Source organism: Megascapheus bottae, chromosome 7, assembly GCF_031878675.1.
Source record: "Megascapheus bottae isolate mThoBot1 chromosome 7, mThoBot2.hap1, whole genome shotgun sequence".
In the NCBI taxonomy this organism is placed as follows: Eukaryota; Metazoa; Chordata; class Mammalia; order Rodentia; family Geomyidae; genus Megascapheus; species Megascapheus bottae.
Window position 1 is genome coordinate 59,808,822 of NC_143515.1, and position 24,960 is coordinate 59,833,781.

Genomic DNA, 24,960 nt, shown 5'->3' on the forward strand with positions numbered 1-24,960 from the left:
ATTTTCTAGCTCTTTTATTTTGTGCTTGCTAGAAGATGCTCTATCCACTTGAGCCACATCTTGAGATCCTTTTCTTTTCTTTTCTTCTTTTTTTTTTTTTGCCAGTCCTTGGACTTGAAATCATGTTCTGGGAACTTTCTATGAGCTTGTTTTGTTTAAGTGTAGCACTCTACCACTTAAGCCACACTGCTACTTCCGGCTTTTTCTGGTACTGAGGAATCGAACCCAGGACTTCATGCAGGCTAGGTTAGCGTTCAACCACTAAACCACATTCTCAGCCCTTGAAATTCTTCGTTTCAGTTATGTTTCAAATAGAATCATGTATTTATGCTCAGGAGCTTAGACTAAAATCTTCCAATTTATGCTTCCTGGGTAGCTGGAATGACTGGCACACACCACAACACTTCAGCTTTTATTGGTGAAGATGGCTGACTTTTGTTCAGGCTATCTGTGAACAAGAATCCTTCATGATCACCTCTAGAATAGCGAGGAAGATTCTGTTCAGTGTCAAACTACTGGAAGGCCAGAACAGTGCCCAGCCTTACTGGGAGCTGCCCTTGTTTCTGTCTGATGAATTTTAATTTACTTTAGATGAGGACCTACAAGTACTATTTGCTTATTATAAATCAGAAGGCATTAAAGAATAAAATCACATGATCGAGAACAAAATATATTCTAACTAGTTGGAAAGTGGCTTAAAACTATTAGCATAATTTCTTGTTAAGTTTACCTGACACTAACATGATTTAAAATTTCTAATATTTTAATACAGAATCAAATGAGAATTATCTGACAGCTGCTAAGAAAGAACTTATGGGGCCGGGAGTTGTCCTAGTGTAGAGTGCTTGCCTAGCATGCATGAAGGCCCGGATTTGATTCCTAGGTGCCACATACATAGAAAAAAGCCGGGAGTGGTGCTGAGGCTCAAGTGGTAGAGCTCTAGCTTAAACTTATAAAATCAGTCTTGCCCAGCATGGTACAAAATCAAAAGCTAAGGCTCTAAAAAATAACATTTTCATTCACAGAATGACCTGAGGTCATTCTGTGTAAGGATGTACTATGTGTCAGAAGGTGAAAAAGAGCACTGTACATTCTAGAGACAATGTCACTTGAGAAATGACGGAGGGGATATTAGTTATTAGTTATTTGTTCTGGCAGAAGAATTAGGAGAATTCAAAGGTAGTTTCAAACATGTAGGACACATCCCTCCCCCAGGAGAAATGTAAAATATTTAATCTAGTTTCAGAGGTCATGGCCTGGAGACATGGCTGGAATCTACTTGTAGGCAGTGCTGGGTCAATAAAGTGAAGCAAGCTTATTTTTAAGGATTCTGGCTAACATATGTGGAATGGGATCTGAAGGAGTAGGCCACTGAATAACCCAGAAACAGTGCTGTAGAGAGCCAGCTGGGTGGTTAGGGGACACACTCTCTCATGTCTGCATCCCTGAAGCCACTGGAAGTCAAGGACTATAGGAACACAACACAAAGATGAAAACCAGAATAAAGGGGCAGCTCTTTCTTCACAAATGACTACACATTTGTTTGCATTAAGTATGACACGTTCATGGGGAACACAATGAAACAAAGAGGAAAACCAGAAGAGAGGGACAGCTTTTTCCTTCACAAGTGATTACATATTTGTTTGCATTAAGTTATATGTTCATGTTGTCAAGGGAATGTCTGAAGAGGAGTAAAAAAGACATTCAATCACGTAATATGCTTTGACAAGATAGATCATATTAAGTCGCAGGGAGGGGAAAAAAAACCAACCAGTGTTCTTTCTACTCACTGTTTTTGCACTGACAAATTCGACAACCATTGTGATCAAGCTTGAAGCCATAAATGCAGTCCTTCTCCATTAGAGTGCAATTTGACAGCTCCCCGCATGCCGGTGGATCAATTGTGATGTAGGTGGGTTCTAATAATAAAAAGAGGGGCACGAAAAATCAATGAAACATACAATTACCTCTCAGATGCCATTCAAGCTTTGAAATCTCATCTCATACTACATATAGTGAGCTACAAAAATCAAATCGATACTTTTCATAAAATCCTGAACGTTTAGAATCTTGCGAGGTCATGAATCCCTGAAACTGAAATCTTTTTACTCATATTTTAAAAAATATGAGTAAAATATGTTTTTCTTCTGGTGCTGGGCAAAGAAAACAGGCTTCAGTTCTATGTTAGGCAAGTGCCCAACCACGAATTACAGTCCTAGCCACTCCACTGCATACTTGATTAACTCATTGGGGCCTTTCTACTGTTACCATGCAGAAAACAAAGAAGGTTAATATACTCCATTTTAATTTCTTATGTTTTCTGAGTGATCTAAGACTTAATTGCATACTATTAACCTTCTCACTCCTATCCTGTAATATTTCTGAAATCTGTGGGTATACTTTTTCAAATTAATTAGCAGAAATGTTTCTGAGAATAGTTTTCAAAACCCGGATTTCTTTTACCTTTTACAAGACAGTCTTCTCACTTATGATAGATGATATGATGGATAACAGTGACTAAATGCTTATCTTCAGGGCCTAGAGGCTTATGAGAATGGCAGAATAAGAAACAAGTATTTAGAAGAAAGGATAAGGAACCATTCCGGGAAGAGAGGCAAGATAAAAAACTAAGACCAGAAGGGACATTTGATCTTTCTCTTAGAATTGTTCTGAGCAATAACAGTAACCATACACAAACACACTGAAACACAAAGTATATTACATGTTTATGTGTTGTTTATAGTTTTGTATGTGACTGCCTTGAAGCTTTGCATCACTCCACTCAAGTAAGTGCTATCATCATTCTCATGTAACAAGGAAAGAATAAAGTATGTTGACTTGTTCAGAGTCACTGCAGTAGTGAATGGTGGACCTAAGATTCAAACCCAGAGTTCTACTCTCAGCTTCTGTGCTGTGTAACACCTATTTAATGGTACCTAGCCTGTGGTGCACTGAAGGACATTTTACATAATGCCAAGTTGTGGAAAGAATGTCAAAGAAAAACATGGACAATGACAAATTTTGTGTTATCTTTTCAACCACAAGATCATCATGAACCTCTTCAAAGTAAGCTGTTTCTCACAATATCTTTTGTGAGGAAATCAAATACAATGTCTCTACCTACATATTAACAGACAGAAACTATAAGGTGCAGAGAGGGCAACTGGCTTTTCTAAGTTTACATGGCAACTCAGCAGTCTGGGAACAGAAGGGAAGAGAGATTCCTAACCTCCTCTCCAATACCCTATCCATTAGTCTACACTGTCTTTTCAAGTTTATCTTCTGTTACCAAAGAAATACTGGGGAAAAAAAGCCCCAAACAAGTGTTTTGTTCAGATCCTTATGTTTTTATGTACCCACTGAAAGGGAACAGTGATTCCATTTGGAGCAGGTAGAAGACAAAGATGACTTATTAACATATACTCTGAGCAGCATGCTCCCACTAGAATCATGCATGACATGGTTACCATGCTTTCTCCTTTATTACAACACAGACTTCAAAGAACATCTTTCTTGACATTTTTAAATCAACTTCCCACTGCTAAAACATTTCTAATTTCCTGAATGACTGATATCCTTTTGATGACTATAAACACTGAAGAAAAGTTTTAAGACAGAATTATATTAATATAGTGTTGCTTTTTCCTGACATATTCTGAAAATGTAGTGTAAACATTCAGTTTTCAAAATTGAATAGGTTTCTTTATAACACTACCCTCACTATCTATTCCAATGGTTTTCTTCCAGCTCCTCAGTCCAGTGCCAAAATCATTCTCACCACAAGTGTAAAAGAAAAAGAGAAAATACATGCCAACTTTTAGCAAACCAGAGCAGGGATTATCCTAGTGAGAAAGGAGTTCTAGAGTTCTTAGATCACGGCTTTGGGATATATTTCAACTCCACTTGCACTGCTTTACTGGTTTAGCCTATGAGAAAAAAATATTCTGTACACAAACTAGAATGTGGTATTCTTACTGATATTTTGTGAAGCTTATGGAAACTTTTGCCTTCAGAAAACATGTTATTTAAAAAAATACTTGGGGGAATTAAATTGACACTAAAAGCTTAGCATTTAATTTAGAAGAATTTAGAAGAATTAGAAGAATTTAATTTTAATTTCATTGAGTCTAGGAAAACGTGTTGTCCAACTTTATCAAAATGATCCTCTACTTTTAAATAACAGCTTTCCCTCAATAGTGGTGTTTGTGCTATATTTTAGTATCTATTATGATGAACAGATAGGCAATACATTCAATACACTTCTCTTCAACAGGTAACATGGTAGATTCTGTTTAGCTGACAAAACAAAAATCAAATATGTGTTGTTCTTAAAATGTGCATGTTAAATATTAATGCATGCTCTTCAGCCCTCAGACTAATGTGGCAGCATGCAAAAAATAAAACATCACTTTATCCTCCTAAAATTAACATGTTTTCTATTCATTTATGAAACTTACTAGATGGAAGACGGAAAGCAAATACACTGCAAAGTCTGACACCTTCAATATTCAACACTAAAACACAACAAATGATTTATTTGTAAAAACTATCCATTTATCCTGTGAACCTATTCAATTTCTCATCTATATTTCTAGGGTGAATCTAATATTTGCTGTGATATATAGTAACTGTAGGAAGTAGTCTAATTTTTAAAAGGCATCTTACATTTAGCACCTCATTTTATTATATTTCACAGATATCTGTTTTTTCTTTAATTAGATATAGACTAGAAATAAGCCTTTGGAGCATAACACATGTGGTCTTGAGTTCTTCATGCTTTTATCCTTCCTCAGTCCCTGGATTAAGTTTTGATACACAATGGATACATCCCTAGACAACTAGCTGTCCCTGAAATGTGGTATCTGCAATACTATATTCTACTTACCACCTTTCATTATTCTCCCAACATTTTAGGGTTCAGAATCTGTGTAAGGCTGTTATTAGGGTAGGTATGATCAAACATACAAGTATAAAATGAACTATAAAAATCTGGTATCATAAAAAAGTGGAGAGTCTTCTTTCTGTCCAGTTTGTCTATTTATTTTTATTTATTTATTTACTGCCAGTCATGGGGCTTAAACTCAGGGCCTGAGCACTGTCCTTGGACCTTTCTCAAGGCTAGAGCTCTACACTTGAACCTCAGCACCACTTTCAGGTTTTTTCTGTGTATCTGGTACCAAGGAATCAAAACCGGGTCTTTGTGCATGCTAGGCAAGCAATCTACTAACCCCTGGCTCTCTGTCCAGTATATTTATATGTAATCTTAAAACTGGCCCTATTACTAACATCAGAGCAATTTGAGCAAGAAGTGCTATAAGAAAACTGAAATTTAATTCCTTATTCTGAGTAATGAATTCCAAAGCAAGACATACTTGACACCGTTCTAGAATGGAAGTATTTTAAGTCAACATTATATTTATAGTCCTGAAAGAATAATGGCCAAGAAATGGTGAAATTTTACACATAGAGTTTAATTCAAGAAAGTTATCACTGGGAAAAGAGGATATTTTAAAAATCCTGGAACCATGATATTGCAATACGGTTGGGCCCTGAGGAAATGTTAATAAAATATGTGAACCACGTATGCATACTGCTTGTCCTGTTGATCAGGAATAATTATTCTACCATACTTTTCTGTAGTCAATACACCAGTGCTTTGCTGTTTGAAATATCTGCTGGATCTTATCTTGACCACCAGAAGATTCTCACTTAAATCCATATTACATGGGCTATGGCAATACTGGCATGCCTTTCTAGAAGATGACGGTGGTCCTCTCCCCTTGGCAAGTTTGGTACCCAGAATTTGGTTGAAAAGAAGCTGAGTTGACTTTTAAAGGTTTTAGAGTATACAATACCTGTCAGTTGTAGAAAACAAAACAAAAACTCAAAACCCAGAACCTGTCCCCTTTAATTAGTTGGGCAGAGACATATTAGTTGACTTAAAAAAAACCCAGAGAAATGGCTAAAAAAAATCTGATGTGGGAGAAATTAGGAAATGCTCACACTCGTAGGGTTTTATGAGCGAAATTCAATGTAGTAGTGCTTACAGGATCACCCTGAAATTCCATCTCGTCTTGTATTGAATCAGCTGAGGAATTAAAGAAATACCTTAAAGTCCTCCAAAGGAAGAAGGCTTGAAACAGCAGGAATTCATTGTCTTTGGCTATAACTATTTCTAAAGGGAACCCTGGATCAGCTTCTTTGTGGAGAAGAATTCTAGAAATAGTTTCTGAGCCTAGAAGCAATAAAGAACAGAAATGGGTGTTTGTTATGTCTACAACCAGCTTGCTGTCGTCTACTCTGCAGCTGAGCGGGAGCACTACTTGTTTCACCCTTTGGTTTTCGGGAATGATTTTCTTTTCTTTTTCTATTTTAAATTGTAAAGGTGATAAACAGAGGGGTTATAGTTAACTTATGTAAGGTAATGAGTACTTTTCTTGTTGAACAGTGTTATCCCCTCCCTCATTTTCTCCCACTTTCCCTCCCCTCAGACTCCCTTCCCCACAGAATTGTAAAGTTCATTTTCAACATAGTGTCTTGTGAGTATTACCATTGCATTGGTTCACCCTTTTTCCTTTGTCTCGTGATTCTGTCATTCCCCTTTTGAAGACTAAGAACCACATGCTGTCTGGCAGAGCATCTGTACATGAACCCCTGGGAATGGTGTCAAGGGTGCAGTTGTTCAGCCATCAATTCTGATCCCAGGTCTTACAAGGCAATCTCTGATAACACTGCAATAAGCTAAATGAATACTGGCTCTTCCTTAAGTACATTTATTTAAAACTTGGGGATATTTCTAGGAACCTCCTAGAAAGCTCCACATCTCTTTACCCGTAAAAATATTGATACCAGGAAAACATTGATAATTTTCAAGAATTAACTAAAATACTAACTTTCTGAAAATCAATACCAATAATGTAGATAAAGTTTTTTCTTAATTGCAATTTTACTAATAGGGGAACTAAAATTGCAATCATTACGAAGTTAAAATGAATATCATGATTCTAATTAACTCGAAGGCCATCATAGTGGATCCTAAAATAATACATTGGATTACTCAGGTTTCACAAATGTGTTAAGCAAGTGGACCCACTTCTGTGTTTTTATTGCAATCTTCTATGTTACAATCTCTAAAAAGTAGTTAGGGAAGTAGGAAATTAAAACTCAAATATAATTTTTGATGATATAAAGTCCCTTAGTCTTATCACATGAATGGTAGAACAACAAACGTATTTTGATTCTTGGTGACAGTAAAAATGTGTATTCACTACGACAATTTGCTTCTAAAACAATTTATGTAATCACTGGCATTTATATTCCAGGTATCTGTAAAATGTTATGAGGTAATTTTTGTCTTGATTTACTGAGCTAGTTGTAAGTGGATCCATACCTGGTTCTTCTAATCATTTTGATTACTAGGAGCTGGTTCTCTTTTGTAAATAACACTATTTCCACTGCAAAATGGAAGAAGCACTTTCTGATTAGAAATCCTGTGAAGGCTGTCACAAATGACCAGTTATTGAATATGGGCAATTCTGGAAATGTACAACTGGGGATGCACGAAGAGCCAGCCTTTTTAGGTCAGCTCAGGGCTAATTACATGGTTCCAGATTTTGACTGCATTCAGAAGCACTGTCTGGACTGAAGGACCTGCCTGTGAGCAGTAGCTATTGAGCCAGCCCTTGATTCCTATGCATACTCACACATCCATACTAGAGTAGAAAAATCTTTCTGGAATTAAAAAAAATAGCCTCATTATACGAAAATTTCTAGAAAAAATACCTTTTAAGGGTAGATGCATTCTTACATGTCTTTTATTAGTGAAAAAATTCAAGTAGGGTCAATAAGATAAATGAAGGTAATTCTTATCTGTCTTGCATTTCACTTATTACTTCTCCTTTTGGGTTTAAATCATTCATTGCATTTTTTGCATAGCTCATCTCTGTAAATTCCCAGGGCTGATGATTTGATTTTAAGAGACAAAAAATGAGCAATTATGTTCTCTTTTCAGACTTATTTTGGGCATTTTCTTTGTTAAGCTGAGGGGTTTTGGGTTTTGGTTTTTTTTTTTTTGGAAGGGAGGAGTAAGGGCTGGAGGTAGTTAAGCCATGTGACTAACCAATGATAATGGGAAAATTCCTAAACCTCACTCACTTTATATGGAGGTTCAATGGGCTAAATATATCAAGACTCCTACAGCCTGTCCAGTGCCATAAAACTAGAGATAAGGCTGGTCAGGACAGAATTGAAGGAGATAGCTTATCTGTTTTACTGTATCTTCATATGTCATTCTGTTACCACAGCTGCTTTTCAGATTTGACCCATAACCAGTTAGAACACCATTCAAATAAATCACCAAGATGTCAACATATCTACAGCCTGGGAAGAAAAGTACAGCAAAGCCCAAAAGTTCTCAAATGAAGCTAGGGGGAAAAGTTTACTAATATAGAGAGATAATAAGAAGAAAAAGGCAAGGATACAAAAATTTCCTAATCTGGACGTGGCAATTTCCATGCTGTGCATATCCTTAAGGTTCATTAAGCCATGGGAAAAAAAATCTATAGTTGGAATTTTTAAATTCTTTTGACCACTACACATTAAATCATCCTTTTATTCCTTTGTGAATATATTTCTCATAACAATACTTACATCCTTAAAATTTCTATACTACTTACCTCAGAGTACTTTGTTTTATTTTAAAATAAATGGCGTGAAAATGTTCTCAAAATGTGTATTAGTTTGTGGTCAGATAGAGTAACAACCATACATTTATTTTAGATTTTTATTGATGAACTTTGTATGTGTTTTTCCAAGGAATCTTGGCTGTTTTATCTATTTTTCTTCCTTTACTAATTTCACATTTAATAGGAAAAGACAGTTGTATGATTATTAGATTATTAAATAACCACAAAGACAAATTTAAAAAAGGTCTTATATAGAGTGGGTTATCTTTTCTCAAGAATGTAGCTTGAGACAAATGCACAAAACTGTAACTGGATTCCAAGAATAATGCAGGCCTTCCATATTTATCTTCTATCTTATATTATTTTAGTGTTCATTTTCAGTGAGAATACTTTGGTGTTCCTTAACTGAAAGCACATCATATTTATATGTGTGCATTTTAATAGTGACATTTTACTCAGGGTGGTTGGTGGGTTGCACTGTCGAGGTTTGGGTCCTCACTTTAGGAACAATGATATGTATTCGCTGTTTCTGTCTATAACTTCAGTTTCTAGAATGATATTTACTTACAGTACTGCTTACTAAGTAAACGAGGAAAAAAAACAAAACCATCAAATTATCTAAAGTCATAGGGCATATTATTTGACAAAGGGCTCCTATTCATACTGTCCCTAAAGGACTAAGATTCTGATTTTCTACTTTGAGTCTTAAATAGTAAGATCCTTGTGGTCCTCATTATTGTAGCAGTTTTGTAGAGTAGTCAATAAATGAACTCCACTCAAGCAACAAGCTCTAAGGGTTGCTATGAAGCTGGCACACTTGCAGCATGGAAAACAGAATGGAAATCCCCCAAACCCAGTGATTCAAAATGAAATATTCAGTGATAATACTCGGGCTCCTGTGATGGACTAAACCACATCTTTATCTTTGGCACAGAAGTACACAAAGCATTAGAGAAGGTTTCCCATCCATCAGTATAGAGTCATCACCCCAAATTTCAATGGTTGGAGAATTCACTTCTAGGACTGCCACATCCCTTAAGGGCTCTAAGTGAAGGAAAAGAAAAAAAAAATAAGCTAGATCAGAATAGTCCTGAGACAAACTGGGCACTCATCCAACTCAGGAACGCTACTGGATCAAGTTATGGACACTTTTGCTGACTGCTCAGCGAATTTACTACTTGATTAAGCAAAGACTGGCAGGAATCAGAGAGAGAAAAGGGAAGATTCCAGACCAGAATGGTTAATTGTTGGTGATGGTAGCACACTATCAACAATCTAGTCTAAGGATAGGGGCTGAAGAGCCCACTGACTCTGCATGGTAAAGGCTTGTATGGATTCAGCTGGATCTAAGTAAAAGTTTAACTGGATCTGAACAGGCTTCACCGAGAGCAGTCAGGGAGGATGGAGAAAGCTGGGGAGAGCAGGTCAGAGCTCTCATGTTGGGTGATGTTCCTTGGTAAAGGCAGAAAGCAGCCATAGATAAGTGGGAGAAGAAAGGGTCAGCTTTTCCTGAGATCAAAACAGCAAGGTCAAAATTTGAGGCAGAGATTTAGGAAAAAGCCAAGTTCAAGTCCCCAAACTAAGTAACTAATGAAACTAACTGCCTCTAGGACCACAGCAATAATGACTGGGTTTCAACAATAAGAATGGAGCCAGGACCAAGAATGGCTATTGAATATGATTGTTTTCACACTCATTCTTTCCCTTTTCACAGTAGTGGTCTAAAAAGAAGCGATGGCAGGTTCTTTGATTTGGAGTCAGAATACTTAGGTAGGTTATGTGCTCGTTCTCCTGCTGTCTCTGGACTTATACAAAAGAGGAATGCACAGCATTCCTTCCTTACAATATTCCTCAAAGGCTCAAATAAAATTGTAAAGAGGCGATAAACTCAAAGGGTCATATGAATATCTGTTACTACAACTATTGTTAATCCTGTAGGCTCACAGCTAAGAATTAGTCTCAGATAATGGCTTATTAATAATGAATTACAAGCCCTTCCAAGGGCCTCAAATGTTCAACTAATAAATGGCATAACAAGTCTTCAATTCCACATTCTGAACTTGTCTGTTGCAATTTAAGCATTATTTCTATCTGCACTGAAAACATGAAAGGCATCTGGGATGTGACTGGGTCTATGATGTCTTTTCACATGGTCTAGTAAGCTTTGGGTCGTGTTAGTGACCAGCCACTGACGCCTTTTGCCTTTGCTGAGTGGCAGTCTGAGATCATTGTTTGACATTTTGACTTGTCTATGGTTGCTCCAAGACAAGAGAAATCTCTTAGTCATCAGCTTATCCAAAGAGAGCTGAAACAATGACTGGGTGTGCCTGGTTGATCTTGTTTTTGCTCTCATGATGGGCACCTTACTGTTTCTTTAGGAACAAAAGCAAACTCATCATAGTACACTTATACTACACTTTGGTATCTTTGCCAGTAACTCTTTTCGTTCTCAATTTAAAATGGGATACAGAATGCCCATGTCTAAAAAACTCTTTGATCAGCAACTCTTAGTATGCCAGGGATCTCAAAATTTATGTCCATAATAAAGGAAAGTTCAATCAGTGCAGTAACTGATTGGGGGGTGTGTCACTGAAAAATAATGTTCTCATCTGTTCCATGACTGTGGAGTCTCACTCCTCCCCCCTTTAAATTCTACTGGCATAAAATCTCCATGGAATTTTTAAAAAAACTTGGTTCCCAGAAAAGATGACAGATTCATGGTTTTGAAAAGATCTTAGCTTGCTGATCCCTGTGAATATCCAGGGCCTCAGGCCATCCCAAACTGACAGCTTATTATCTCTGAATATATTTTAGTTTCACTAACAAATACAGCCTCTCTGAATTGTTTTAAAAGTGAGCGGATATGCAAAGCAATCGCTATCCAATTAGGGTGAAAAAGAACACGGATCTCTGGCCTTCCCACTGACAGTCATGCCAAGGGCAGTTTCACTACAATGCAAGGCACAGAAATACACACACATCCCGTACATACAAGTGAACATACGTAAGCTTCATGTGATTCCACAACAGAGTCAAAGCAGACAATGTATTATGAGTGAGTAATGTCTTAAAAAGTATCCAGGTATATTCAGAGTAAAAAAGAGTAAGATGCAGCTGCGAGGTCAGTATTCAGGACACACTCTAGGAGGTCTGAGACTGGTTTCACACTCATCTCCTGCTTGCTTCCACAAATCTGGCATGTTACTTGACTCTCACAGTTCAAAAGAACCAAGCACTTTTTTGGCCTTAGGATTTTTATTCAGAGATGCTTAGCTATGTCGTACTACAGTACAAAACAGGAGCTGGAACCCTGGCCTGATCTCATTTTCAACTGGCAGTTAGTGTTACATCTGTGGCCTCTGATGGTCTGGATATTTGAACAGAGCTCTGTTTCAAATAGACCTTATAACTCCAGCTAATCAAACAGGTGAAAAAAAAAAGCTTGATAAGTCATAATCAACAGATATAAACAGTAACTAGAGATTTGGTCCAAATGTAAATAAATCAACTCAAACTGAAAGAAAGTATAAAAGCAGGCAAAATGATAATTCTTGGGTCCTTTAGATAATAAGAAAACCGTGTTAAATGTTCAATCCTGCTCATCTTTGTTCAAATTTAGACTCATTGGTAACTCCCATCCCTGTGCCAGATCTGGCACTGCTGGGTCCTGATACACACTGGAGACTTCAGCAGGGGCATCTGAGAATCTCAGACTGAGCCATGGGAATGGTGTGATTCGGTTCCCCTGCCTCAGTGGCCACCATGCACACTTGATGATGGTCCATGTGCATGTAGGCAACAGATATTTTTTAGTGAGACCTTTGTTTTCCATTCTGCACTACCTCTTACGGTAAAACTGCAATGGACATTTTATACACTTGCATCACATTTTACTGTTGATGGAATATCCAGCATAGAAAACAGCACTATTAGGGCCCTTCACAATGATTTCCTGGGACTGCTATCTTTGTGCTAGCCCTCATGCACTAAACAGTGCAGTCATTTTGTTCTTAAAAGGTCCATTTAAAACCATGCCAGGAAACAGCGTAAAATAGTACAATCTGAAGTAGAATTAGAAAACCAAAACATTTAAAATAATATTAAGTCATTTACAAATGAAGTGTATAAAATTAAGATATATTTTAAAAGTTACTTCTAGGAATAAATTATTTTAGTCTTGGCCAGGAGTCTGGCCTAGTGGTAGAGTGCTTGCCTAGCATGCACAAAGACCCGGGTTTGATTCCTCGGTACCACATACATAGGAAAAAAAAGCTGGTAGTGGTGCTGAGGCTCAAGTGGTAGAGCTCTAGCCTTGAGAAAGTCCAAGGACAGTGCTCAGGCCCTGAGCTCAAGCCCAGGACTGGCAAAAAAAATTATTTTAGTCTTAACTAATGTGACCTCTCAATGTACACCTACAGTTACTAGACATTATAGAAGTACTATACAGAAGGTGAATTGGTATTTAAAAATACTGTTAGGAGTTACACTTTCATAGTAAGTTTCTTTTTTTATATATAAAAGCACTCACCTTTGATGGCTATAGTGATGCTAAAATTCTATCTAAAACTTGTTTTCAAGATTGCTTTCGGGGAAAATTACTATGTCATAGAAGAACAAAAACAGCCTTTATTTTATGGGAACTTTTTGCTTTCCTCTGAACAGTGTTACCCAGCTAGATTACTTGCCTTTCTTGCCAGACTTACATGTGAATGATGTTAGTTATTTCTGAGAGTCTAACAAACTATCAAAGTCAGGTCTTTACAAAGCCAAAGATACTCCAAAGAATGCTTCAACATATTGTGAATGATGCTGTATTTCTGGGCTTGGTGTAAAATTTTTCCACGTAACTATTTTTAAGGGACCAATACCTCATTTGAATTCGAAGGTAATTTCATTGTGTAGTCAGACCTTACAGTTTTGGTGAGAATAATGCTCTTTTCAAGGATGCTGGTGTGCCAGGAACAAGGCAAGATGGTGATGAGGACTTTAAAATAAGGTAGCTGAATAGTGCCATTAATAAGTAAAGCAGAATGGCTTTCAAGTTGGAAACTGATTACTAGTTAAAACATTAAATCTTATTTTGCTAACAAAAGCTAAAAGGAAACCTGTTCTACTACTTATCAATGGCTTTAGTCTGAAGAAGATGGAATCTTTCTTTCACAGTTTGCAAACTTTTTCTGAAGGGCATGTCTTTTAATAACCTTCATTAACTTCTGTTTGGTTGCCTAAGAGTTGTCTCTTATCCAAAAAGTTTAACACAGTCTCAAAAGAGATTGTGTTTATTTAAGCTTGTTGGAAAAACATTCCTATCATTTCAAGAATGACTAAATATTTTTTATTCACATAGTTAGCATTCCTGACTATGTTTTTCTGCCTCTGTTGATTAGATGAAAATTAGCAGGCCCAAGTGTGATCTATTAGATGCAATTATTATCTTAGTAGGAAAATTAGGAGACTTCTAGCAGTAATGTTCTTCTAGTCATGAGAGGTGGACAGCAGGGGAAGTAAAGAGGTATCTACCTCCCCCCACCCTCCAGCATGCTACTTCAATAGTTAATACTCAACAGCTGGAACTGTTAAAAACTCTTCTGCTTCTGGGTTTTCTGAGCCTAATTGTGGGTTTCAGAATCAGCTCTAGACAATTCTGATAGTTAAAGCTGTAAGCGGTTTGTCCATCCAGTAAATTAAAAAGTTTAAAGACAATCTTCATTTTTTACTTTTTTAAAACTACGATCGGCTTGGTGGTTTTACCAAAGAAAACAAGTATAATGTACACAGCATTTTTCATATTGGCAAACACATTAGAGACCTGAAGAACTAGCAAAACTTGTAGCTAAAGGCAAGAATAAAAATTTCTCCCCTACATTCACACCTACGAAACTATTAAATAAGTAGTAGATCTAACTAAAAGTTATTCATGGGGGATGCCTTTACATTCATTTCAGCCACACTCTAATTTAATTTTAAGTATCTAAAGGCACTATAGATGATCAGAGGAAAAACAAAAGTACCAGAACACTTATCATTGATAAATTTTTAATAGTTAAAGACTTAGGTCAACACACAGTCATTTGATATGCATTTAGTATTCAATGTATGACCCTATTTGGGCAAGAAGCAAAGACTGTGGTTTTTATATTTCAATTTCCATTTATGGAACTAGTTTCCAGGACAGTTAAGAGTTAAATGATGAAATAGCATGCCTAGCAGTCTTGAGGATATTACGAATATTTTATTATTCTTGGCTTACTAAGAATAGCATAGTATCTGCACTGAAGCATTACCACCCATAAACTCAGTTTTGATCCCTGTAATGTAACAAAATGTTAATAACATGTGACCCTGTAGCGTCTTTGACTTCACTGCCTCACTGGGGTCAGCCAAACTATGTTTGACTCCTTGCCACAGAAGCAGTAGCTTAATCATTTGAGATACTGTTCAGAGAGGAAGCATTATGGGCAGGGCAGGGGTGGAAACATTTTTTGTTGTTGTTGTTTCAAGGAATTCCCACCCAGATATGTGCCTGGTACAGAATTTTCTGGCAACCCAGTGGAAATCTCACTTGGAGGGCTCAAACTATACCATCAACATTTATGAGAAAGAATACAGTGTTCCTATAAAATTAGGATTGATGATGAGAAAGGAAAGTAGCTTTGACAGCTCACAGACCTCGAGCTTTCAGAGTAGCAGGGCATGCAGTTTCTTTGTTGAGCTGATACTGAGTTGAAGTGGCACAAAATCCACACAGGTCAAGACATACCAAATACCTAATCTTTACCCTGGTCCTAAGTAGACCTAAGATTCCCCATGTAAATAGGGAATTGCAAGAAAGCCAGGTGGCAGGAAAGAAGAGGCTGATTTTCTGGCTTATTCACATTCCACCCTAAGTCCACAGAATTAGAAAGAATCCATGCAGTGAATCTCTTATTCCTTCACTTCAAGAGCTGATTAAGTCCAGGTGAAGAGAATTATGAGGCTCTGCCTGAAATTAGGTTTAGTATCTGGTAACAGTTCTGCTTAAACTTACAGTGGAAAAAGTTTGTTTGATGAACCCTCATATTCTAATCCAGCTTTGAAAATCATAAATAACTTTGGACTTCCTCTCTGAGATGGAAAATGGATTTTGCTTTGGGTTCAGACAAATAGAAATCATAGAAAGTAAACTATTTATTCACCAAACTCTAAGCATGTAATTAATTTATGGGGACTGAAGTATAATTTTGAGCCCTACCTTTTAAAATAACACAAGGGATATTCTGGTGTTGGTTCCAAAATGCCCTAGGTCACTCAAAGCATCAAGCCTTCCAATGTTGGAAGCAGAGTATACAATCTGACATGAAGAATGCTCAGGCCACAGTGGACACATAAGCAGGGTCTAAGGGCCTAACCTCAAGCAAGATGAGACACAGGTTAAGTGTAATGACTGACACTTATTTATTTATTTTTTGCCAGTCTTGGGGCTTGAACTCTGGGCCTGGTCACTGTCCTTGGATACTTTTTGCTCAAGGCTAGCACTCTGCCACTTGAGCCACAGTGCCGACTTCTGGATTTTTCTGTGTATGTGGTACAGAGGAATCGAAGCCAGGGCTTCATGCATGCTGGGTGAGGACTGTACCACTAGGCTAACACTCCCAGTTGATACTAATCCTTAGTATCAACTGCTATAACTAAGCTGGCCCCACACCTGTCCATATCTCATGTTTATTTATTCTTTATTGATCGTGAATATGTCAAATACATCCTATAGCTAAATTTCCTTCCCCAACACCTTCTCTTACCTTCAACTATAAAACAATCAAGAGTTTTAAAGGAAAGGACTCTTTGGTCCCTATGACATTAAAAATCAGCTTATGCAACATTTATACTTGACAGTGCTAGGGGAAATTAGAAACTTAATCTAAATACCTGTGATGTTTAAGAACAATGATTGTCTGTGTAAAGGAAACAAAGTAACACAGCAGCACATGTACAAGGTGTGTCATCAAAGCAGACTTAAATGTGACAGCAAGAATTAGACTTGAGAGTCTGGGAAAATACAGAAACTCTTGATTCTGGATTTGAAGACCTGAACTGAGAAAGAACAAATACCAGTCTTAGAAGGCCCACATGGCTACCTCAAATGAACCTGAGGGCTAACAGTTCATCAGAAGGACAAGTAGTTAAAGTGAGCTGAGTGGGCCAACAGCAAGTCAAATACTCAAAGTACTCTTCTTTTTCCTTAAAATGTATGTATGTTTCTCCCCTCCCCAATAAACAGCACTGTAACATTACCTTTACTTCAACTGGTAGGATCAAAATGGCTGTCTGATTTTTGGGGCCTATCAGGGCCTTTCTCACTTAAGGAGGTCTGCAAGAAGGTTGTAATTTCCTAGTCCACTCCTTTCCTGTCACCTGTTATTTATCCAGGGAACATTTGGGCATCCATTTACATGTGGATGCCATATGAGGAATTCAGGATGGGGTAAATTCCTTGCTCCAGGGGCTATGGCTACTTTCTTGGGTGCAGAACACTGTTTGCCTCAGAGGTAGTGTACACGGTTCTAGTTTTTAAAGTTATTCTTCCACTTGTACACTTAAATCGCAAACATCACATGCTACTCCACATAATTCCACCCTACCTTGTTATAAGAGTCTAAAAATTAAGATAATGAGTGATGAATATGAAGAGATGTAGAGAAATGCCAGCATAACAAAACATGACAACGCAATCAGTTACAGACTTACAAACAAGAATGGCTTATCTTTATACCTGAACTGTGTGTTGACAAAAACTTGCTAAGACTTACATATGAGAGTACTTAAGTGCCACCTTAAAAAGCACTTAGGTACTCGTGAATCAAGTTAGGTGTCAAGTAAGAGCTTTGTCTTTAAGTGTCCCTAGGGTCGTGGTTCTGGTCCTCTAGGAGTAACCAGGTACATTATACAAAACAAAGGTAGCTGAATTTGATATGGAAAGCACATACCAAGGACAGCCACACAAGGCTCATTCATCCTGTAGGTCTTAACATGCCTTATTTGGTGATGCAGTAAGTTATTTAAAAAGAATTTAAAACCATTTTCCTAGTGTGGGGTCCTCTTTCTACTTTCAGACGCAGATGAGTGAGCTAACAGGGATAGGGCTAACACTCGTTATGCAATTGAGGGCAGAGGAATTTACTGTCTGTCTTAACTGCATAAACAGCAGAGCTTCTGTTTTGAGATGATTGTTTACTTATTATATACTTAACACCCTACTTTACCTATGCATGTAATCCTTTGCCTTGGAATTACATTTAAGTATGCTATTTAGTGGCTGCTCAGAATATTTTTAAATGGGTCCTCAGATTTTCTTGGATATTAAACAGTTGGACCCACTCATTTGGTATTACTTTATAAGTTTATAATGATTAATGGTAAACTTTTAGAAACATAGCCTTAAAATCTGCACACACCCCCATTTTGTACCGAAGAATCTTTTTGTCCCTGGTGCTGTGGCTCAAATGGTAGAGCTCTAGCCTTGAGAAAGCCCAAGGACATTGCTCAGGCCCTGAGCTCAAGCCTCAGGACTGGCCAAAAAAAATGAATTACAGGAGAGTAAGTACCACCTTATATGAAACACTACTCAACTATGGTGGAAACAAAATGAGAGAAACAAGGTAAGTTAGTTTTCTGAGAACTAGAATGAGCAATCTTCTGGAAGCTTTGATGTAAAGAGGTAAGTGCCACAAGCACAGAATAGAGAAGAAAGGAACCAGCAGAATCCTCAAGGAAATAACAAAGATGATGTTCTGTAGAGGTAGACAGTGCTAACCAGGTCAGGTAGCTAGAGAAGCAAACTTAGGAGGTATCTTAGGGGCATCCTCTGCCTGTGGTAAGCAAACTCAGGGAGAAGAAGGTACGCAGGTGATCCATCCAAAACACCTGGTGTAATTTTCCAACTGCAAATCAGTTTTTCCTCTATCACGCCCCTCCTGTCTCTCCCTAAAACAGAGCCAAATGCCAGAAATGAATAGAGATTACTAGGGGAACTAGAAATAGAATTCAGGAATGAGTAGCGATGACATTTGAGAAAAGGAGAAGCAAAATGAAAATGTGGCTGGGTCTGACGGACTTCAGTTTATCCCAGTTAGGTCACACAATGACAATATAGGGGTTACTACATCACTATATATAAAGCTTACTTTGTCCATCTTTAAAACAGGTCATCAAGGTCTTTAGCACAGAATTGTTAAAAATTAAAACAAAAGTAAACCACTTATCCAAGAATACCCCAATGTGGATTTTTGTTATTTTTAACCTGAATATGTTGTTTGAGATTAAAGCTGTTTCTTTTTTTTATTGTAATTAGTAAAAGGGTTACATGATATTTGCCAGATAGAAGGTGCATTAATTCACATACATTGATACCCTTTCACATGTCTTGGTACCCGTTTCCCTCCCCCCCCACACCTCCCACCCGTCTTGGTTTTCCCCCCTTCCCTATCAAATTTCAAATATCCAAATACAAATAAATTCAATATATCAGATAACAAAGTGAGATACTATACCAATATGAGATAACCAAGGGACAGCAAAGGAGATGAGAGACTGCAAATGATTCTGCATTTCTTTTTTTAAATAATTACTGGTTCACCCTACCTATCACTCCTTCTCAAGCAGCCAAGAAGTAGATTACAACTCCATGGACAAGTTACAGAGCCCAATACTAAGTGATCAAACTAAGACCCAGTCCCTATTCCAACATTTACATGAGGTAAGACAAATAATTTCATATACATGTATACATTTCTACTTACCATGATGGGTACACTAATGGATACAAAGAGGAATGCTTAAGATGTACCATCATTTACTTTTGTTAAAAAAAAAAAAAAAGATGGGGAGTGTGTTCTAGAGCTCTAGGTTTTTGTTTTTGTTTTTTTTTTCCGGATGGTGCTGGGGCTTGAAACTAGGGCCTGGGCACTGTTAAAGTCTCTCTGTACTCTGTAGGGAGCACTCTACTACTGGAGCCACAGCTCCACTTCTGGCTTTTTGGAGATGAGAGGCTCATCGACTTTCCTGCCTGGGCTTCCTTTGAATTTTGATCCTCAGATCTCAGCTTTCTAAGTAGCTAGGATTACAAGTGTGAGCCACCGGCACTCTGCTCTACAGTAAAATCTCAAGTTTGAATTTACTAAAATTTAGGTGGAAGGAAAAGACGTTTTGGGGGTGGTGCACACTGCTACTAGGGGTTAAACTTGGCCACGGAACATAAAAGTCCTATCGCTTATGATGTGCCTCAACTTCCAGCTTTTCGTTGGTTAATTGGAACATAAGAGGCTTCTGGATTTGTCTGCCCGGTCTAGCCTTTGAACTCAGATCCTCAGATTTCAGGCCACCTGAGCAGCTAGGATTACGGGAATGAGCTACCAGTAGCCAGCTTCAAGATAGCTTGATGTTTAAAAGACATAGTAAAATCTACTGGTTTCTTACTATTTGTTTTTTCTACTTTATTATTAAAGAATTTATTAACATTGACTTTTACATCATATTTCAAATGTCATGTTTAACAAACAAGTATTTAAGAAGGGAATCTCTGTATAAAATCATAAGCACTTAGGTTTTAGAGCATGTTTTTAAAAATTCTACAAGAATCCACCTTCAATATGGATCAATTTTTGGCCTTCATTAGTTTGTTTTACTATTAAAATACACTTCTTAATGATGACACTCTTTAGTGGATCCATCAATATAAATATTCAATCCCTTGTCTATAGTAAAGACATGGATAGATTAAGACATGAGTATGTGGGCAAAAAAAATCTCCCCAGGGTAGAGGAAATGCACTGGGACAATAGCTGGTACAGAAAATGTAGTCCAACATGTTACAGCTTCTCACCACTGAATAGGAAAAGATGTGTCAAATATAGGTAACCAAGCCATAAAAGTAAACCATTGGTAGAACTGAGAAGCCATAGCCACAATCAATCTTATTAGAAGCAGAAAGTATGCTCAGAATGAGGCACTAGACAGTGCAAACTGCCACTGATGGTTTCATATATATATATATACACGCACACACACATATATATATATATATACACACATGCTTAAAATTTTTCCCCTGGTTATCAGGACTTGGGCTTAAGAGAGGCATCCCAGATTGGACATGCTGTGCTTGAGTCATGAATCTTATTTCCAATTTTATTTCCTTATGCTGACCTTTGGATATTAACTAGGCTTGCAGGGATTTCAGTTAATATGCAATATATTCAGGTAAGCACATGCACAATGGCAAAATAAACACCACCCTATTCCCATTTGATATTTCCAACATTTCCCCCAAATGAAGAATGTGGGCTGTAATAATAAATTCATTTGCAACTGGTAACAGCATGAAGCAGACATTGCGTCTGAGGAAGTAAGAAACAAACAAGAACATACTGGCAGAAGTTTCTCCATGAAGAGACCTTTGCCAGAGACTCATTAGAAGTACAAGGTTTACCTTCACACACGGGGCAACACTCCCCAGGCACTTTCACAGGGTGCATGCAGCTTTGCCCACAAGCTGTGGCCACGCAGTGGGGCTCTCCATTGATGCACTGGCAGAATGTGCAGTCATCTTCCCGCCACCGGTCTCCATGGGCTCGGATCTGGCCATTGGCATAGCAGCCAGCAGGATTGTTGAAAGGATATACTGGATCTAAATGAAAACGTAAGTGCAGAGTAAGACTGCGCACCAAGAGATATTTCCCCTCCTACATTTAATTCATCTACAATTCTACTCTAAATGTGATCCACAGAAGTGAGGGGTCATATGAGGAGTCCAATCAGCTACACGCAAAAAGCAGCGGTAGCACTGGACTTGGTACCTTGCCATCATGACACTTTATAGCGAAGGGAAGAGGATCTGTATTGTCATTCCATAAAGTTAGAACGCTATGGGGACAGAAAACATTGATCCATTCTAAGTTCTTCCAGTTTCTTTTGAGCTCTTGACTGAAATGCTTATTACTCTTCAATTTCACTACCTTATCACATGAAAAGAAACTTGTCAAACCTAAGAGTGATGTTGTTGCTTCTGAGACAAGCCAGATTCATGTGGATAACAGGGAGAGGCAGAGCAAGCTCTTTCTGGGTTCTGAACATGACAAGGTAGGTAGCCACCCATGGATCTCTCTTGGTACAATGGAGACACATTGTAAACATAGGCCATTTTTTTCTCCATAAATTTGACAGCTAAGTTTAGCCAAGGGGTATTGTAAAAACATACGTCTTGTAATGATTAACAAGAATATAAATACTATATACAAAATCCCCAGGTATCCCTATAGTGAGAGTGAGATAATTTTTTTCATTTTCTTTCACAGAAATACACAAAAACTGGTTTCAATAATGACTTATTCAGGGAAAAGAATCCAACTGCTTAAAGTGTGGTCTTTATTCTAAGAAGACAGATGCATCCGACAAGATTAAAAGGTGAAAATTTAAAATAAAATCACTGCTTTATCAAGGCACTAGGCCCTTAGGGAATTGGTTATTAGACTTCATCTCAGGGAGACTTAGTAGATTACTTACTTCATTTCTACTTTAGGCTTGGATCTGAACTCTGAAGTGATACACAACAATTTCCATGCAGCGGGATCATTCTATGCTCACTATACAATGGTTCATGTCTATGTTTTCACTGTCAACTGCTGCATAGTTTTCAGTGCTATTACAAACTGGGGATGGCTAGAGAACAAGTCAATTGGGAGGGCTAAAAGTTTGAGGTAATCTTTCAAATATCCCCAATGACATTTAGAAAGTAGACAGCTTTTCTCTTTTGTTGGCTGAAGTATTTCTAAGAAAGAAAAGGACTCATGGTTCTTATGAGGAACAAGTATTCAGTGTTAGGGATTGAGTTTTTACACATTAAACATTTTAGGTCTTAAACATTGTAAATGTGACTCAAAATGTTAAAGGAAAGGATTCCAGGAAATCAGGAAAGAGTTTAGAAGCTGACTGGACACTGTTTTCTTGTTTTGTACAAAGAGATCAAGCTTAAGGCAAACAGGGAGCTTCAAACTGAAGAGCTACAACCCAATCAGGGAAAATAACAACAACAATAAAATAACACAACACAAAATAAAACACTGCTCATGAACTGTCCTTTTGGGGGAGGTCCCATCTGTTCAGAATTTGAGTCTCTATCAGCCCTGAAGCATATTCTTGGTTGCCTTATAAAGTGACTTTTCTGAACTGGAGCTCTTAATCCTTCACGGGTGGTTACAGCAAAGGGTATTTGGAGGTACTGTTCTGAAATGTTTGTTATTTATGACTATCTGAAATGGAAAGATAGAGCCTGCCAGAGGCTCATGAAACAGTATTTCTTGGAGACAGAAGAGAGCACAATAAAATAGCTTAGTCCCTGTAGAGTCATACTTGATACCCAGGGCCATATCCAACTACCTACTCCTGGAGCTTGTGTTAGGACCACAAAACTTGCAGATCTGATTACCACATAAGTACAAAGGAGGAGGAGTGGAGGGTGGGGACTGATCCCAAACAGAGGTAAGGAGGTGGGATGTGTTCCTTTCTGAGCTGAATGACTGAATGGCCATATAATATGACACTAAATGAAAGGACCTCCAGGATATAGAAACAAAAGCCATATAATGAGTGAGTGTTGTTCTTAATGTACTATGTTATCTCTCATCTCTTTTGTTGTCCCTTGGTTATCTCATATTGTTACAATATTTTACCTTGTTATCTGATATATTGGATATACGCGTATTTGGTTATTTGAAATTGGATAGGGAAGGGGGAAAAACAACATGAGGGGCGGGGGCGGGGGCGGGGGAGGGAGATGGGGACCAAAATATGAGAAAGGGTATAAATGTATGTGAAGTAATGCACCTTCTATCTGGTGAAAATAATGTAACCCTTCTATTAATTACAATAAAAATTTATGGAAAAAAATAATCTTCAATTAGCACCTTTTCTTACCTTCACACACTGGACAACATTCCCCTTCGGGCACGTAATATCTCTCACAGCTCAGCTCCCCACACTGTGCAGTGAAGCAGATAGAGACACCCCCTTGGCAGCGACAGAACCGACAGTTGTCCATTCGAAACATGTCTCCATCGTAGTACTCAACACCGTTGAACACACAAGCTGGCTTTGTTTCTGAAAGGAATTAAAATAATGCATATATAAAGTCATTTCTGAGTGACATCCTTTTATGACTTATAGATGGCCTGGAGAAAATTCTAACAGAAAACTGGTAGTTATAATTGGATATAAATTTAATAATATTGCTGGGAGTTTGGCCTACTGGTAGAGTGCTTGCATAGTATGCATGAAGACCGGGTTCGATTCCTTGGTACCACATACATAGGGAAAAAAAAAAAGCTGGAAGTGGTGCTGAGACTCAAGTGGTAGAGCTCTAGCCTTGAGAAAGTCCAAGGACAGTGCTCAGGCCCCAAGCTCAAGCCCCGGACTGGCAAAAATGAAATTTAGTCCTATCCCAGGACTAAATGGCAAGAATGCAAGGTTGGTTTTGTGTCCAAAAATTATGACACATCAATCCAGTAAAGTACAAAAATCACATCATCATCTCAACTGATACTGAAAAACCATGGTTGAAAGCCAACGAGAGACTTTTATATCCAATTTGCCAGCAAAAGTAGGAAGTGGAGGTGCAACTTGGTGGTAGAACACCAGCCATGAGCAAAAATGCTCATTGAGTTCAAGCCTTAATTGTAACATAACAAATCCTCCCACCGCTCCTCCCCCCACACAAAGAAGTACAACTCTCTTTAGCTGTAGATGACATAATCTTGTAAATAAGCAATTCTAAAGAATCTACTAAGAAATCATCAGAACCTAGCTGGTGGCACACTTCTGTAATCCTAGCTTCTCAGCGGGCTAAGATCTGAGGATCCCAGTTCAAAGCCATGCCAGGTAGAAAAAGTCCATGAGACTCTTATCTCCAATAAATTACTTAGGAAAAGTCGGGAGTGGTAATGTGACTCTAGTGATAGAGTGCTGGAGCAAAAGAAGCGTAGGGATAGTGCTCAAGCCCCAGAGTTTAAGCCCCAGGACTATGGGGTGGGCGGGGGGCCAGAGGAATCAGAACTTATTTACAAGTTCAACAATGTTAGGATACAAACTGTTTAACTCAAGATAATTGTTTCTATTTATGAGGAGGCTAAAAATCAAACAAACTATTCTCAGTAACATATTTAGAACAGATTTATAAGAAAGTATAACACCTGTACTTGGAAAGACTTAGCATACACTACTTAACAAAATTGTTTATATTGCTATTGTC

The 24,960-nt window shown here is 37.8% G+C and overlaps 1 protein-coding gene across 4 annotated transcripts in view; it reads right to left on the minus strand.

Annotated features, from left to right (window-relative positions):
- The window catches only part of Crim1 (cysteine rich transmembrane BMP regulator 1), a 177,847-nt gene that overhangs the window by 39,326 nt on the left and 113,561 nt on the right, over positions 1–24,960 (minus strand). For all 4 annotated transcript variants that reach the window (XM_090337161.1, XM_090337159.1, XM_090337160.1 and 1 more), the window contains 3 exons: positions 23,631–23,813; positions 21,148–21,345; positions 1,791–1,919 (listed from right to left, as the gene is read on the minus strand). In XM_090337161.1, the coding sequence (XP_090193287.1) occupies positions 1,791–1,919; positions 21,148–21,345; positions 23,631–23,813 (510 nt within the window). The remainder of the gene's footprint in view (positions 1–1,790; positions 1,920–21,147; positions 21,346–23,630; positions 23,814–24,960) is intronic.